We start from the raw sequence: 18,568 nt of genomic DNA, 5'->3' as shown, positions 1-18,568 counted from the left end.
TGTTTTTACGGCAGATTTTGGGGGACAGAAAGAGCTAAACGTGGTTTTCAATATGAGCCTGGCCAAATTTACCTGGAAGTCAGGTGGAGAAGAAGAGAGGGAGCTGTTGTTTTGTTTACAGTAGAAGAAAGACTGCAGTTTTTGTTGAGGAAGAAGAGAGCGTATATTATTGTCTCTTTGTACAAAAAATATCGTATTGAGAGTATTTACTGATGTAGAATCACAAACATGCATCACATGAGTTTAGATCCATCACATTTTGGTCCAAAAAGTTTTGGAAGAAATGTAGAGAAACTAGGACAGACAACGGCTAAAAGGAGACTTAACATGACTGTAGAGTGTGCAAGCTGGGAGTCATCAATGAAAAAGTTTGGTCTGAAGGGCAACGCTAAAGTTGGCTCTGTTTTCTGCTAGTTTCTGTAGCAACGTTTATTGGTTGTAGGGATGAGTCCCTTTCACATTTGAAACAATATGGTACTGATGCCCAGTACCTGGCAATCAGTACTGGTACTGAACGGTACCAATTTTCTGTACTTTTTTAAGGGGATAAAAAAAAATTGTGTTATAATAAAATGTATTTTTTTCAATTAAACATATTAATTCTTCAGTATATTAACTTGCAATACTGTGTTCACGTCCAGCATGGAAAATTGCCTACTCTTCCACTCCCTCACAGTCACAAGGATACATTTAGGTACCTAAACATGGTACGTTTTGGTTTTACGTGAATCGGTATCTGGTACCTTTTGCAGAATTTGGTCAGTACCTACAAAAGTACCTAATTCAGTACCCATCCCTAACTGGTTGTAAAGGTCATTGTTTAATGTTCATCATATAGTAAAATGTGAGCATTTCTATGTTTTCTTCCTCTCTGACAGTCAGAGGTGGATTGGTGCTTCATTGTTGAAGGCTAGCTCTTTCAAACACGTGGCAGTCATGTGACCTGAGCTGTGTCTCTAATTGCGTGAGCTCGAGGTCTTAAAATCCTCTAAACTGTCGAGATAGAAAAACATGTGTGTGCTGATAGTGAAATTAGTGATTGAGACAGGAGACATTTTTTGAACTAGGCTGTAAATATTTTTGCTTAAAAACAGCTTTTTTTGGCTTGATGTGTATCTGACTTCCAGTACTTTCGGAGTCAGCCTCAAGATCATCTGAAATCATTCTGAAATCTAAAACATTAACACTTGATGTTGCTCAAAATAAAATGTCCACAGACTGCACCTTTCAAACAGTGACGAAAGAAGATGTGAGGTAACACACTTTGCTTTTAAGTATGCACATACTGCTCATAAACAATAAAGTATTTTGTTTCCCACTTTTGTATAATTTCTTTGCACCATAAAGGCTTGAAATGATTTGCACTTAAATTCATGTTTTACACAGCGTCCAAACTTTTTTGGAAATAAGGTTGTACAGTCATCTTTCTCTTAACCAGCAGGCTGTTTTCATTCAATCGAGCTCTGAGGATTTTAAAAAGACTGATTTTGCCACTCAGAGGCTTCTTCCACTTTTCATGCCCAGCTCCACGGGGACTTCGATTTGCAATCAATCTGTTATACTGCTATTTTCTGCTAAGTACAGACAATGCAGCACAACAAAGTAGCAGAGCATGCAGTTACCAACAAACAAACCATTTGGGGGGAGGTGGCTTAATTGCAGCTGATGAATGCCATAATTTGCAGTGAAACTCTGATGACTGAGTGCCCCTAGGTAAACAAAAGCAGGAGGTAAATAAAGCGCTTTTGTGCTGTTGATCCTGCTGGAAAGGAGCAAGACAAAGGTCCATCTGAGGCTTTAATTCTTTCTTTGTGTTCTTGCTTATCTAACTCTGTGTTTTGTTCCTCATTCTCAATTATTACCTACAAGCCATCAGGCAAAAGCAATTATAGCAACATTTGTCTTATTTGTTCTATTATCTCTTCCCCAGGTTATCCAGCCAAATTTATTTACCTGGTCAACCTGAGAAACTTTGTCAGAAACAAAACAAAAAATTTGACATTTAATCATTGTTTCCAACTCCAGCCCAATGTTCACCAAAAGATAACATTATCGTCTTTTTTGGTTTGCTACTGTCAGTGTAATACTTATTTTATTGTTCAGTTTCATACATACATAATAAAAAACTACAGCTAGAGCTTGACCGTCATCCAGGACATGGGATCTTGATTTGATTGAATTGGATATTATTACTCTATCCCAGAGGATTAATCTCCAATAACACGGCCCTGACAAATCCAGTGTGCCTCAAAAATCACTCAGGGTTTTTGTCTGTTATTTTGCCTAAACATGACCCAAAACCCAAGCTGATGTGACGGAAGGTTTTTTTTTTTTTTTTTTTTTTTAATCATTTATGGAAATGGATTCTGATTAGAACACTTGGAACCACTTCAACTCAGAAAACACTGCTGGGGTAGTTGTGTTTTTTTCATCTAAAGTAGCTACTGCAGCACTGCTTTTAACAGGATGCATGATAAGTGGCTGCGATCAAAATTCACAAAAAAAAAAAAATCAGTTGTTGAAAATAAAACAAAACACTTATCTGTGCAAATGTGACAAGGAAGCAGGTATCTTACCTGGGGACACAAGCGGTGGAGGTTTCCCCCTCTGGGGCATCAGGGGCAGGACAGCAGAACTGGTGAAGAACTGTCTGGTTGCTGTAGAAACAGAGAAGAGGAAACCATAGAGGTTAAAGGTTGTGATTTTTTCTTTTTTTTTTTTCAAAATCACAGATATTTAACAATGGACAGGCCCTGCTTTGGTAACATCCTGCTCTGGTTGGCTCTCATTTATTGAAGGGGTGTACATCCCAAAAACAGGTCTGTGGTCATTTCCAAGGAAAGATCATCAGTTATCAATGTGGACAACGGGTAAGCTCAAATCCTACACCAGGTTTTAGTTGTGAACAAGTTTTCAGGTCAGAGTTTAGTTGACAATGACATTAGTTTAAACAGCTTTAAACAAACGTTGTATGTAAGGCAAAGAAATTTAATTTTACAGCTTAATCCACAAACCATACTCCTGTTTGTGAAGAGAGAATACCTAAAAAGTAGTCAGTCATGATGGGTGTTTGTCAGAAGATCATATAACCATGTTTGCATTGTTTACACACAAGATTTCAGCTGTTCGCAGCCTGAAGCATGTCAATGCTAACCAGTGCTACGCCTTATGTTCCCTGCAAGCTGAGGAGAAAGAGGTGAGGATGACGTGCTGTTGCTACTGTGTAATCTTTGAAGAGATGACATAAACCTGTCCGTCCATCCTTTGTTATGGGGAATGTAAGATCTGTCTCCAATAAGTAGGGATGGGTACTGAATCAGGTACTTTTATAGGTACCGAACAAATTCTGTCAAAAGTACCAGGTACCGATTCAAGTGAAGTCAAAAGGTACCATGTTAAGGTAGGTTAAGGAACACAGCATTGCAAGGTTACATATTGACGAACAAATATGTTTGATGGAAAAAAATTATATATTCCATTATTAAACAAATTGATATTTTTTACCACATAAACACACAAAAGTACCGAAAGTTAATACCGGTACCGATCGCCAGGTACCGGGCATCGGTACCATATCGATTTAAATGTGAAAGGTACCCATCCCTACCAATAAGAAGGACAAGCTAGCCATGCTAACCCAGACCCAGAGAGAATACCAGAGAGTAAAGTAGCATCTTGCTATTCACAGAGACATTGCCAATGGAGCTAACACTGGACAGAAACGCCACATTGGAAGGATTTCACCTTCTGTGGGCAGATAGGATACGGGGGAGCGAAACTAAACAAAGCGGTGAAGAAGTCCAGCTCAGTCCTGGACCCTGTGGAGGTGGAGGCTGACAGGAGAATGATGGACAAGCTGTCATTTCTGATGGAAACTTCTTTTCTGAGTTGACATTTAATGTATTATCCTACTTCCTTGGGATTTTTGCACTGTACACTTTTTTGTAATACTGCTGTTACAGATTCATAAATAATACGGGCAGGCTTAGATTATGTTAATGTAAACAGTGAGCCTTCAACTAGTAATCAGAAGATGTTGAGACAAGTTAATTCTAACATGACAAACATGAGATGAATATGTTCATTTGATATTTAAATGTCTTAGAAACCATGACTCAGAAAGATCCAGGCAATAATGTTGCTTGGTACAAAGAGGCTTATATAAAAGCAAAGTGTAATGTTTGTTTTTTTTGTCCATTTCAGAAGCATTCACAGTGTGAATGGACTCTGAAATCTAAAAAAAAAAAAAAACACTGCAGATGAAGTAACAGGCCAAATGTAAAGTGCTTCTCTTTGCCCTCGATGTAAGTTTGTGTTCAGATGATGTGGAGAAAATAATAAGAGAGATGCAGGGAGAGACAGAGCTGCTTTTTCATCACCATGGAGATACCTAGCCACAAAGAGCCGGTTTCAGCACCGTGAAGAGAGACACAGACAGAGGAGACGTGTCAGCACCTTGGACAGAGACAGAGGACGAGACTGGTATGAGTCGGCATAAATTATGTCTGATTCTTTAGAGCTTTGAATCAGGAAGAAAATCCCTGAAAATAATGTGAAATACCCTCATTATGTTCTTTTCTTCCAGGAATCAAGCTGCACCTTCACATCATATCTTACATTAGCTTTAAATGCCGCCTTGATGTGAGATTTCAGTATGTTTACAGTGAGGTTTTTCCACTTTGCTGCCACTAACTTACTGTGAAAATTACAGCATCCTTTTACATTGTAGCACAGTAGTTAGGTTGAGTCAGCATTTACAACATGGTGGCCATCCTCCCCCAGATATTCCTCTTTTCACTGGAGCATACTTTAGAAATACAGAACACATGAGGGTGATACTGAAACGCAGAAAGGAATGAGCATGATGTAAAATTTTAATGCACATTTGAAAAACCCATGAGTGCATTTGCCGTCCTCCCCCCATCAGCGTGTCCCTTTGAACCTGCTTCTGGTTCTTAGCCCCAGGCTTCATCAATCTCACTCTTCCCTTCCCCCTATCCTCTCCTCTCCTCTCCTTCTGCCCTCTTTTGCACTGATTTTTCATCACTCCGAGATGCTCCATCCCCCTATTTAGGGTCCTATAGGCGCTGTGCGTTGTGCAAGATTTGAATTTGTTAAATGGCTCTCTTTATTACAAGACGCAGCCAGTAAAAAAAAGAGCAGCTTGCTGTACCGTGGTTTTTATCCCCGGACACGAAACACTGAGAGAAAAGGTGAGACATTAAGATGATGGAGAAAGGTCGATATTCCCAGCTGCAGCCACCCCTCCGTACTTTATCGCCTCTCTGCTGCCTTTCAATCTTCTTCTCTGTAGTCAATCTCCCTGCCCTCTTCTGTTCCTGTTTCCCCTTCTGCCCGTCCCCAGAGAAGAGACAGAGAAAACAAGGAGACCTAAATGTCTTCTTCTATGCCTCCCTAAAGAACACGACTGCTGGTTCACCTCAAGAACACTTCAATCCAGATTGAAGGTTGAAAATGAGACAAGAAAGAAAAGAAGAAAGGACCGTTTAAAGGGATGTTTGGCAAGGCACTTGACAGCAACGATGGCAGACAGCACAGGGAGGGCAGGACAGCAAATTAATCCCCATTGTTAATGCGTCTTCTAATTGTGGTCCCCTTAACGACCATGACACCACTGTGGCTGTTTTTAATAGGTGGAGAACACAGGCAGCTCTCTGAGGGGACACAGATTAGTGTGAGAAGAGCTCGCCTTGTGTACACTGATAAAGCGCGTGAGTTCTCCAGAAAAGGGACAAACACAACCAGCTTCACAGACCTTGAACAAATGTGCTGCCTATGTACAGATTTAATCACCTAATGAAATCTACAGCAAACTTACACAACCGCAATTAAGTCTGGGAACACAATGACAATGTTTGTCTCCTGGAATGACTATGCAAATGTTAAGAAGGACTACTTTGTGGATCTAGTGGCTCAAACTTTTAGTCGGGTCAACTGCAGGCCAAGTTAAGCTACTTCCAGCTGAGACAGTTTATACGACCAGCATTCTGGGCACAGCAAAAATGTTAGCATGCTAGTAACTCTAGTGACGACAAGAGAAGGCGGTAGTGTGTGGGAATTAGAGCCACTCATTGTTATTAACAAGTGCCCAGAAACCCCTTCCTATTCACTTCCATCAGCTTGTTATACACATGTAAAATCTAAATCGGATCCAAACTGGAAAAACAACTGCAACCACTTCCAATGTGGCCAGTTCTCTGCACACAACACAAATTGCCTAACCTTGCAGAGCAGATGGACCTGCCTGATTCAGTTTCTGAAGTCCTGCAGACCCATCTTGCCAGGCTCCATTGACCAACAAATTCACTTGGCTAAATTCTGACCGGCCAAATCATGGAAGAGAGGCGGGAGCAGCAGAATTGACAAGCAGACGTGACATTAGCAGACTTTTGTACTTGTCAGCGTTCCTTTGATTCTTAAGTTAACTTTACAAAAATGGCAGCAGTCGTCTAACGCCATTATCACAGCTGTTTCTCGTGTTCCTGTAGTTGTTTGTCTACTGTTTCTCAGCAGTGGCACACATAAGCTACGTCATAGCTTGATCTGGATTGGGTCATCCAATCACCAGCTGCTGATTTTTTTGCAGGTCCCGCCTCTGAAAACAAATCCGATGTGCCACCCAGATGGACTAGTGAAATATTTCCATGGCGGATAAATGAATCTGTCCGTCTGGCGTGTCAGGTTACTAATTGCCCACAGCAAATTTAAAGAAGAAACTTTTGATAATCCTCAGCATATTGACCATTTTAGATGAACGAAACGTTTAGAAAGAGAATTAGAAGCTAGCTAGCTATAATGGTGCTAACATTTTGATAGATGCTGAAATAGTAGTAGTTCCTAAACCTGTAAAGAAAAAAACAACGGACAAAACCATATTATTTTATCCAAAAATGAAGCATAACCAATTCACTTCAAAGGTGAGAAAATTAAGGGTTTCACCAACTAATTGACAAGTGGACTACTGCAACCTCTAGTCAGCGCTGTAGGCATAGGTGGACAAGTCGTGTACAGCAACCAACATCCCAAGCAAGCAGATTTTTTCCCTCATCGGAAACACAGAAAAAAGACCAAAAACACCCAGTGACTCTCAAAACAAAACAAACCGTGTCAAAACAAGTTTGTATATATCTTGACTGCAACAGACCCGGAATACATCTGGTGTATTTGAGCCAATAGCTTTCCTCAACGCGAACCAAAAAATTGGCAAGATAGACATTCTAAGCGAGCAGGACAGTGATAGTAAGTATTGTGTGGCACTCGGTGCATTCATTTGTAGTGTTCAAGTGGAGTCAAAGAGTTTTGGCTGTAATTTAAAGGTAGGGTCTGCAGGATTTTCCTAAAAAATCAAATGTCAAGAACGATCCTGTGTGACAGTGTCTGTGTCTGCCTCAACCCCCTCCTCTGCCTGTATGTTGATGATTTGGTTGTATTGGGACATTTATGAGCAGAGAGTAGCCAAGGTTACCAGTCAATCCAAGCGTGTCCAGTGCACAAGTGACTTTGCGTGGTGATTAGAGAATGGAAGAAGCTTTCCTGAGCAGCTACTATAGTGGACAAAGCAGTGAGGAAGAAAAAAATCAAAACTAAATTAAACAAAACTCCAAACAGATAAAGCCTTTTACTAAACAAGGGTGTAGCTTGGCTTGACTTTCACATGCTTTAGGGCACTTGGAGAGCGGCACAGGGTGAAGAGTGGCGCGAGTTGGTTTTTTGCTAAAGTACATGTCAAATAACAGTGATTAGCACTTAGCTTGTGCTAACATGCTAAGTCAGGTGCACATCTTTCGAGCCTCCCCCATGTAGAAACATGATGCTACAAGTTGTGGCTGGGCTAGTGAGTGTGTTCACATAGTCATGGTCAGAGGTTGTGGGTGTGTGCTGCTGCTAGCACTGAGCCAAGGAGGAGGAGCCGTGTTTGAGTGCAGTGTTTACTATCAAGTAAGAAAAAAATCCTGTAAACACTACCTTTAAGAAGTACAAATGTGTTGTTATGTGTGTTAAAAAGGGTCTAATGCTGCTGTTTGCCACTATTGTATAAAATTGAGCTTAAATTATGGATAGAAGATGCAAAAATATGCAGCGTTAAGCTGTCGTTTCTCTGTTTACCTCCGTTGTCATGGCGCCCAACATCCAGCTGCTGCATCTATTTATTGAAAAACTGTTTACAGCTTTTTCATTTAGAAATGCCGCCACATTATGTTGTTATAAATGCCTGTTTATTGTATTCTGAATAGTGTTATGGCGGAATACTTAAGCTGTTTGAGTAAATGAATACACCTTTTTCCAAAGATCAATTACGCCATGGTTTCAGCCTCATTATTACGTAACGACCAGTCGACTAGACGGTTATTAGTCTGAATAAATTTGCGACTCGTAAAAACTAGCAGACCTGAAACCCCTAGATTAGACACATGTAGACATAGCACAGATGGAGACATCACTGATAAACCCACTCAGTAGAGTCTGTGAAAGTCTATATGAGTACCATGGGGCAAAAAACAAAAGAGGATCACAGCTGAAGCACAGATTCAAATATATATTTGAGAAAATTGCTTTACGTGATGTATTTTGGAATGGAAGGGGGATGAACTCTTTATCTTATAAACCACCTTTCATCTTAACCATCCATGTCTCTCTGCTTTGATCTCTGAGTTCTCACAATTTTCTCCTTATTATTTCCGCTGTCTCCACTCCTCTATCACTTCTATCTCTCCACTCAAAAGCAGATTGCATGATTTTTTTAACAATCAGGGTTTATGAAGACGCCTTTAAAACCTGACTGAAGAGATGGCACATTACCCAAACATTTCATGTAAATCAAGATGAATTAAGTCGCAGAGTGTGGTTCTGAAAAATGAAAAACTGCAAATGCTTTTCTCCTCTTCCACTCAGCCTTCCTCTGAACAGTGAGCACTTTTTGATCAATCCATGCACCGGCGATTAAAGTGAACTCGCATGACCTGCTTTCTGTTCTTCCACACCACTGACTCAGCTCCCCTCACAGCCTTCACTCGCTAATACCACCTATAAAAAATCTATAAGCTTTTATAAGCTCTTCCACACACACTGGCTCTGTTCGAGGAAGAGCGTAATCTGCACAGCACGGTGTCATCGTATTTTGTTTTAACTTCTAATGTTTAACGTGTTTGTCGATGTGAATTTGGCTTCTCTGTGTCGATAGCTTCCCAGCTGATTCAACTCGGCTCAGGGCGGGAAAGATCTGTGCACGCCGAAGTGATACGATTTGAAGCATGTGACAGAAAAAGAAAAGGGGGGAGGGGGATCAAAGCTTGGAATAATTGACGGATTATGTTTCACAGACCATTTCCCCGGCAGTCTGGTAAAGAAATAGCTGTGAACATGTTCACTCACACGAATAACATGATATTCACCATTAGAGTCTGCCCCTGAAGGCCAAACAATGTAAATACAAACACAGATGACCTTGGAGGAGGCAAGCATACCAACAGTGTCGGTACTGCTGAGCGTTTAAGACGATGGGGTGCTTGCTTTGGTAGAGATTCTTGTGAAGGAGGGTGTAATTTAATTTCTGTTTGTTTCGATGTAACATTGTGAAAAAAATGTATTTATGGGACAAGGTCAGATTAAAAAGAGATACGTTTTTTGACAGGAGGATAAAAAGATAATGTCCAGAAAGTGTGACAGGTTGGAAACAAATCCTAAGAGGTCCAACCTACTGAAAGTATTTAAATCAATGTATACCTACTAACACCTTAAAAACATAAACAGACTCACAGCTAATCACAGTCATGTAACACTTAACTGTGGAGCTGGGTCAATATGCTTTTCTTCTAAGGATGGGTACTTTTCACAATTGAATGAACTCATTTATTTCTTAGTATATAGACTTAAAATGCCGTGTTCATTTCCAGCATGGGAATTCAACAACTCTTTTACTCTCTCATAGTCACAAGGAGGCTAGTGTTGTTGCTAGGCGCCGCCCTGTTAGTTCTGGCTGCCTTTTGAAGCAGCTCTCTCTTCTTTGTCCATTTCTTGTAACGTTTTCATCTCTTTCTCCTCATTGTTGCATTTGAGTGGATTATCACTTTGTATGGCTCATTTGTTGGTCGTGGACACCAAACTGGTTTTGTCTTCAGTGATATTTTTACTATTTTTGCTTCTGTGTTTGTCTGGAGATCCTACATGTAACCATGGCTGCTTTTTTTTACATGTGAAATCAGCTGTTAGCAGCCTGTAGCATGTCAATGCTAACTGGTGCAAGGCCTGATGTTCCCCACAAGGTGAGGAAAAGGAGGTGAGGCTGATGTGCTGGTTCTCAGGTGTGAGTTAAAAAGTAACGACATGGACCTGTCCTTCCATCCATTGTTATTGTCCAAAGATAAACAGATCAGATCTATCTTCATAAGATGGAAGAGCTAGCTGTGCTAACCCAGCAACAGAAGGAATACCAGAAGGCAGAGTAGCATCATGCTATTTACAGACATGGCTAACAGAGCTAACATCAGACACAAAGAACTTCGCCTGCTGTGAGCAGACAGGATCCAGAAGACAGAGACTGAACAGACTGCTGAAGAAATAAAGTATCTTGTATTCCATTCTACTCTATCCTATTCTATTCTATTCTAAACATGGTACTGTTTGATTTAACATAAACTACTTGGTACTATAGATGGGCTTTAGTCAGTGCCTATTAAAGTACCTAATTTGGTACCCATCCCTATTTTCTACCAATATGATTCTTGTATGAATTTTGGTGTGCCAATTTGATTTAAATTGCAATGCTTCAATATTCACCAATTTCGCAATTTTTGGTTCAGTTTTTCAGCACTAGACCAAGTGGAAAAGTTAAATGTCGTTGATGTCTTCAGACAATATCAGAAGCCATATTTTCCTATACAAAAAAAAAAATACATCACGTGTGAATCAGTTTTTAGGATTTATTCAGAGGCTTTGGCATCTCAACTTTTTTCCAACCCATAAATTTGACAAAAAAAAAAATTGAAATCCCAATAATAGTTTACCAGATTAACAGGCAAAGGTTTTAGAGCAAATGAAGTACTGCATTTATAGTTCTAACCGGATTCACGAGGAAAGTTGAGCCCACGCGCCCTAAAGAGAGACTGTTACAGAGCAGAGGAAGTGGAAAGCCTTCAAACTCTTGGTGCACTTTGAAATTTTGTAAAATGTATTGAGGATTTTTAACTCAAAGCCAAAAAATATTAGAGCAAAGAATTTTTCTGACCTTATAAATGAAAAGAGACACAGCTCAAGGACTTTGTTGAGTGTCATAAACTGTCACAGAAGCTCCTGCAAATGTTTTACATGACTCTTCTGTAATGTGAGGGTTTTTCAAACTTTTTATTAATAAGGTTTCCAGCATAAGAATGCATATTTCCACCCCTCCCGAGATGCAACCACTTATTTTCTACAGCTGTCCTTGACTCTTTTAAAACTTTTTTCAAAGACAATTTTACCAAAGTCATCAAAAAGCCCTCCTCCTGTGCTCTCCATGTCCTGCCAGTGAGGTTTCTAAAAGAGGCGCATGAGCCAATCAGTTCATACGTCTTCAACATTATTAACACATCAATGACAACTGGTTCTGTTCCCACTGATTTTTAAGATCAATTGTTCAACCTCTCCTGAAAAATCCTCATTTGACCCAGCCTCTCAAAACAATTTTTAGACCAATTTCAAACATGCCATTTCTTAAATTCTTGGAAAAATTGTGTCTGAACACATTATTGCCTTTAAAGATGAAAAAAAACTTCAAGAAGAATTTCAGTCTGAGTTTAGAGCTCAGCATAGAACAGCGATGGCCCTCCTCAAAGTGTTTAATGGTCGGGTGATTGCTGCTGACGCTGAAAAATCTTGTTTCAGTTCTTTTAGATTTTAGCGCTGTTAATACAGTCATTTTTTACATCATTTTATTTTGCTGGAATTTCCAAAACTCTGGGTTGACATGTCAAACCTTAAATTGGTTTTATTTTTTGTCATGTGACAGGTCTTTAAGCCTGGAAGTTGGCAGTTCACCGTCAGTTAAGGCAAAAGTGACCTGCAGGGGTCCCCCAGGGGTCCGTCCTCGGACCACTTCTCTACTCCCTTTATATGTTAACCTGGTTACATGTTACATATTATCAGCAGCCATAACATTAGCTTCTACCTTTATGCAGATGATACCCAACTGTACCAGTCTTTTAATCTGGATGAGTTTAACCAATAAAAAAAAGATAAAACAGTATCAAATGCAGGATCTCAAATTCTTTATCTTTTGTTGTTTTTATTTTTCTGGTGGTTGTTTTTTTCCCTTTTATTTGTTTTATTTTCTTCCTCTTCTTTTTTACTTCTCTTATATTCCTTCTCTTTTATTTCTTCCTAATGTTGATTTTTATTTTGTAAATAACTTTGTAACATTGTTTTGTAAAGTGCTATATGGAAAAAAAGTTTATTAAATTTGTTATAACAAAGTTTGGAATCACAGAAGCCCAGCTTTAGGTACGAACGATAAAAACTGGTTCAATTTAAATATGAAATTTGGATCTTTTCAATACTGTGAAATATTCAGTTGTAAAATGCAGGTATCTTTTTGTTTGGGAGTCTCTCAGAGGAGTGAAGGTTTTAACTTTCCTCCTGCTTTGTCATCTTGTGTGCTGGAAACTTGCTGAAGCTGTTTAACAACCAGGTGCATGACTGATGTGTCTTTGCTCTCCCGGGGTGAATAATCTGATCTGTTTCAATTCAAGTCAGTTCAGTGCATTTCAGATATGGTAGTTCAGGCCCCACAAATAGGGTACACATCTGTGCTTACAGATGTGCTTACTGTCCCACTGTATCCAACATGCCCTTTAACTAATCACTTACTGTTGACACTTTGTTTCTGCCTACTCATCTCAGTATTTCTCATAAATAGAAATAAAATAAATTCAAGCCTTGGTGCTTTATGCTGGTTTGGGCACTTCTATGAGAAGTTCATATGATAAATTTTCACAGTAGATTAAGTTTATCTTTGGACAAAATAAGGCGTCTCTTGTAAGAGAACAGCGCTAATATCTATCTCTCACACTCACACACACACACACACACTAACACACACACACAGACACACACACACCTTAAAATATATTGATTCCCCACACACCGCTTGAGAAATAAAAAGAGCTTCCTTGAAAGGTTTACGTCAGCGTGGACTTCTGGGCCGTCCCGAGCGGCTTAGCTTGCCTTCTGCTAACATAACAGAGAGAACTGGAAATGGTCAAGAGAGCAAGGCTGCCTCCCAAGAGAGAGCCAACAAAGGAGGATGAGAAAGTGTTCAGTCCTCATATTTGATCCCTTAAATAAACTGCAGACGGTGCCAGTGTCAGAAAAGCTTCGATTTTAAAACTCTTAGTGTCATTTTGGTCCATTTGACTCAACTACAGCACCTGGCACCGCTGTTGTAGAGATACTATTTCAGTATCATTTATGATGCAACAGACAAGCCTCCACCTCCTGGGACCACAGTTCAAGCACGTAAGCTGGTGGCAATTTGAGCTTCAAAGCAAAGAGAAGGAGGAGTGACAGGTTTGAATGTTTGCGAGAGCATCAGAAGCAGTCTGAAGATTTATTTAGAGAGTAACGTCAGAGCAAATATTAGCCACATGTCATCCATTTAAAGGTACATTTCAACAGTCATATTATACCACTATATACACTAGCACTCTTTAAAATTGATTGGAGTCTCAAGTTTTAATGTCTGAAGTAGGAACAGTTATAGCCCTTTTTAAAATAATCATTACCGGGTGGAGTTTTGCCAATTAAACATCGATGTATTCTTAAGTTCTCATGAAACAGTAAATTATGTTTAAGGTAGGGTCTGCTGGATTATCCTAAAAGGATAAAACGTCCACTTTTACAGGAATAATAATGCTCCATTGTCTCCTACAGGCCTCTATACATGTGTATCAGTGTCTGTGTCTGCCTCAAGCCCTCTCCTCAGCCTGTATCTTGATGCTTCGGTTGTATCCAAACATTTTGGGTCAGAGGTTAGGCATGGTTACCTCAGTCAAACCAAGCTCACACAGAGCGTAAATTACTTTGTGTGTTGATGATAGCAAGTGGAAGAAGATATCCAAAGCGGCTATGAAAGAGGACGCAGCACAGAATATGAAAACCCAACCAAAGTGAAATAAAACACTGGACAGATAAAACTTTTTCCTAAATGAGGGTGAAGCTTGGCTCGACTTTAAGTCACTTTCGAGAACTTGGAGAGCAGCAATGTGAGTTAGCTTTCTGCTAACCAGGTATGTGCCAAATACCTGTGATTAGCTTGTGCTAACATGCCAAGTCAGGCTCGCGGTTCTTGAGTCCCTCCAACATGGAAACGAGATGCTACAGGTGGTTGCTGGGCTATTGAGTGTGTTCATGTAGTCACAGTTAGAGGCTGTTGGTGGCGCTGAGCCGAGGAGGTGGAGCCCAGTTTGAATGTTGTTTTTACTATGAAGTAACAAAATTCCTGCAGACTCTGCCTTTAAGTATCAAAGTCGTGCAGAAAGATGTCCTTGCATTGTTTGTTTACTACATGGAGCTCTGAGCTCTATTCAATCCTCAGTCCACACATATGCCTTGTTGCGCCAGTCATTCTTTTCATTTGTGTTGTGTTGCTAAAGTTGTGCTAACCTAGCTCTCTGTCTGTATAACTGAACACACATGAACTGTCTATTACTCTCTCACAAGAGATTCATATTCAATACATTCAACATGTAATTTATCTCCTTATGTGCTAAAAACAATATAGAAAACATAGCGCTAGCTTGATGCTAGCGTACATGGGAAATTTCATTTATACACCCGTGGTTAGCATAACTTACTCTTTTGTAAACTCTTTGTGAAAATACAGAGGAAATTATATTCCAAACAGTTAGATTAAAGAAAAGTTATGGGCAGGCTCAACTAAGGCAAGGTTCCAAACAACTTAAACTATTGCTATGTGATGTCTGGTTTAAAGATGTTTTGCAAGTTTTTGTACTTGAAAATTCCTCTTTGTTGTAAAGCTAAAAAATACTTAAGGACATAGTATTGTAAAACAGTAAAATCTTCTGCCTGTAATTCATATGTTTGTACTTGTAAGCGTTAAAGGACCAAAAAAAGAGCATTTTTTCATTGTCATATCCATGTTTGTTCCTATCGTTAAGACTTCTATTCCCATTTTAAGGAAAATTTAAAGAAAGACGAAACAAATAGAGAACTGCAGTTACTAATCCTCCCACAGAAGCATAAGACTCCCCTTCTGTTTTTATCTGCCACCAGCTGGTGCCTCCAATATTGAGCAGTTTTCCCAGCTCATAGCGAGCATCACGCTGCACTGTGTTGCTGTTGGGCCATCTGCTGAAGACTTGGCAGTGGGTCAGATTTTGCAGATATCTTCCACACTTCACGCTGATGCATGACAGTTATCAGGCTGACCTGATTGTCAAACATGAGCCAGGGGCCTTGACTGATGAGGGGATACCCCATCAACCATAGCAGAAGAAGTATCTATTAATTTTGTACTAAAGTTGAAATCTTTTGTTTACACATTTAGGGAAGGCACAGAACCATAGTATTTAAGATGGATGATCCTGATTTTCTGCACAGGGAAGAAAAATGTTTTTCCTTGCACACAAGTTTAGGAGCACAGAAGAAGAGTCCCATAGGGAGATGATTAAGTTTTTTCCTTCAATCTCAAAACTTGCAGAAAAAGCTTCTGTCCTTCATATTGAAATTAAAAATTCATGGTAGCATCACCGCAAGTCACCAGCTCCTCCCCTTGGCTCTGTCCTGTCATCACATGGTTGACAGACCGACAGACAGGGTGTTACAGAGCAGTGTAAGAGCAAAATGCTTCATGGAAATCTCAAGGTGTGGACAGGTGTAATTGCACATAATACGTGTGTCCACTTCAAAGATATGGATTTATGAGGCGAGTTAGTGAAAAAGTGTACATATCCAGTGTTTGTTTTTTCGCTTGTACAGTACGATAAATCACGTTGAGCCTTCGTTGAGCCTTGTGTGATGTGTTGGGAAAACCAGGAAAGCCGATTGGACACGCCATGCCTGCTCAGATCAGCTCTGCAAGGCCTTACAGCCTGAGGTGGATGGCTTTGAACATTTCTCCGGGTTGGGTCGTTAAGTTAACCATACCTGACATTTCCCCAGGCGACTGTGTGCATGCACGTAGGCGTGTGTCTGAGCGCTGCAGCAGACATAGAGACTCTGTTAGATAGGGCTTAATGACCGACAAACGAACCCTGATAATACTAACTTAAAATGATGCTGCACTAACTTAGCCCCTAAAAGGCAATATGTAGCCTTGTGTAAACTGTGAATAACATATGATAAAAAAGCTCCTAGCAGTAGCCTTAAGTGAAGCTTGGGCTAAACAGTTAATAATTTTTAGAAAGCCAGATACAAAATGATACTTTTTTGTAAGCGCTTTGATATAGCGGTTTGGTATAGCTCATACAATTAACAAAATTCTACAGCTATTGGAGTTTTAGGTCACAGTAGTTAGCGACAAAGCTAATGTAATGGCATAAAAAGGCAAAAAGTAAAGGAAAATTTTCAGAAAATTGTCATGTTGGTTTTCTAGTACACTGCAGCCAATGTTAGTTATTCAGTTGTTCATCAAAGAGAAAATATTAAGCTAGCAGATCAGAGTGATATCAAACAACATTTCAGTCTCTTTCAAGTGCATCATGCTGTATTTTTAAGGTTGTCTCCTTAAAGCCAAAGAACTTGGTACTCCAGGATCAGAAGCATGAAGACAGTCTGTTCCATCAGTTTAAGAAGCTTGTAAGCTAACACAGTATGTATGCTAACACAGTATGCTAACATAGTATGCTAACATAATGCATACATTAGGTCATCTTGTTTATTTCAGATTTAAAAGATTTATGTCCTGACAGTTTGTTAAGCTACAGTAGTTGCTAGCTTAAGGAGCTAAAATATACATTAGGAGTTGCATACTCTGGCCTGTTTGTTTGGCTAACATGATCATATGCTCAAATATAGATCTGTGGTAGGAGAGCAATCTGCCTTTAAAGTCTGGACTCAAACAGTCTAAGTACAGTATTCAACTGCCTTTCCTTTAATCCAGCAAGCTAAACTTAAGATCAGTTCAAGTTACATAAACTTCAGTGTTTCCCCTAGTTTTAAAGCCTAGGGGGTTGGGGGGCAGAGAGCAAGTGTTGCATCTTCACAGAAAAGGCACTGGGAAATGTTTCTGGTGGTAATTTTCCAGCTCTCTGTCCACTAAGCGAAATGTACTTGTTTTGGACAGCAGATCATCTTTTGGAATGTGCAGTAAAGAGGATCTCTTTGAATTGAGCTGCAGCACCGCCTTTTGGCCTCATGCACACTGTCATGAAGCCAGGACTTTAAACAAAACGTGTTTGTTTTGGAAATGAGTGGAGATCAGATTGAAACTATTTTTTCTTTCTTTTCAACAGTGCTGAAGTGTGTGTGTGTGTGTGTGTGTGTGTGTGTGTGTGTGTGTGTGTGTGTGTGTGTGTGTGTGTGTGTGTGTGTGTGTGTGTGTGTGTGTGTGTGTGTGTGTGTAAATGCGCACGTGTTTGAGTGTCAGAACGTGTTGGGACAGAACTTTGCCATGCGCGAAACAGCACAAGGAGAAATGTGAACGTGACGATGTACAAATGACATCCCGAGATCTTCATGAGACTTGCAGAAATAATGTGTAATGCACAATGATCTCCGAAATGGTTCATGATATGAAACTCTACCTCCCACAGGCCTCCACAGGGCTGGCCAATCAGAGGGAAGGGGTGTGTGGAGCAGGGAGTCTTAAAGAGACAGCAGCTAAAAGGAAGCATCTCAGTCAGAGGCTGAAATAAGTCTTTTCTTAAACACCAATGTAAAAAAAAATGTGTGAGAAAATTGTTTTTTTTTTTGTTTTTTTTTAGCTGTAAATGATACAAAAGTACTACAGGGGTACCAGGGGGACAGTATAAAGTCTAAAAGAGGAAAAATAACCCCTCTTTTAATGAACCCCGGTTGGTCTATATCAGCAAAAATCCTGATTTTATAAAAATCTGGTTGTTAGAATCTTAGATTCTAACAACCAGAAAGCTCCATATCATTGTCACTTGCTACAGTACCCTTTTAACACACAGTAAATAACAGACATGAAGTGTAAATTACACAACATGTAAAAAAAATCACATTAATGACCTTCCCTTCAAACCATTCAGCCCTGACAAAAACACAAAATCCAACCACTCTACTAGCCCACATTCGACACTCACAGAAGCAGGCATGCACAGAGGCTCACTGGTACTCATAGTACAAAACAATCACGACTGTCTGCTGAGGGATTTTCACTGCTAAGCTCTCTGGAGGTGAAATCTGCAGGACAGATGGATGGACATTTTTTCTACAACAACACACAGTTTCCACATTCATAGATCCCTTTCCCCCTTTTTTTAACCAAAGGCTTGAATTAAATTTGAAAAGTAGATTATCTTTATGAAAAAAATAAAGCTTTAAATTTGCTTTTAAATTTTTAACAAACTGGTAGTGGTAAGTTTAAGGTCAT

At 39.7% G+C, this 18,568-nt stretch overlaps 1 protein-coding gene across 2 annotated transcripts in view; it reads right to left on the bottom strand.

Annotated features, from left to right (window-relative positions):
• iqsec3a (IQ motif and Sec7 domain ArfGEF 3a) overlaps positions 1–18,568 on the bottom strand; it is a 150,252-nt gene that overhangs the window by 116,374 nt on the left and 15,310 nt on the right. For both annotated transcript variants that reach the window (XM_074697863.1, XM_074697864.1), the window contains exon 2: positions 2,577–2,657. In XM_074697863.1, the coding sequence (XP_074553964.1) occupies positions 2,577–2,657 (81 nt within the window). The remainder of the gene's footprint in view (positions 1–2,576; positions 2,658–18,568) is intronic.

This window comes from Halichoeres trimaculatus, unplaced genomic scaffold (assembly GCF_033239565.1).
Source record: "Halichoeres trimaculatus isolate MK-OKI-2021-1 unplaced genomic scaffold, fHalTri1.1 fHalTri1_scaffold_21, whole genome shotgun sequence".
Classification (NCBI taxonomy): Eukaryota; Metazoa; Chordata; class Actinopteri; order Labriformes; family Labridae; genus Halichoeres; species Halichoeres trimaculatus.
This window is presented reverse-complemented; position numbering and strand designations above follow the sequence as displayed.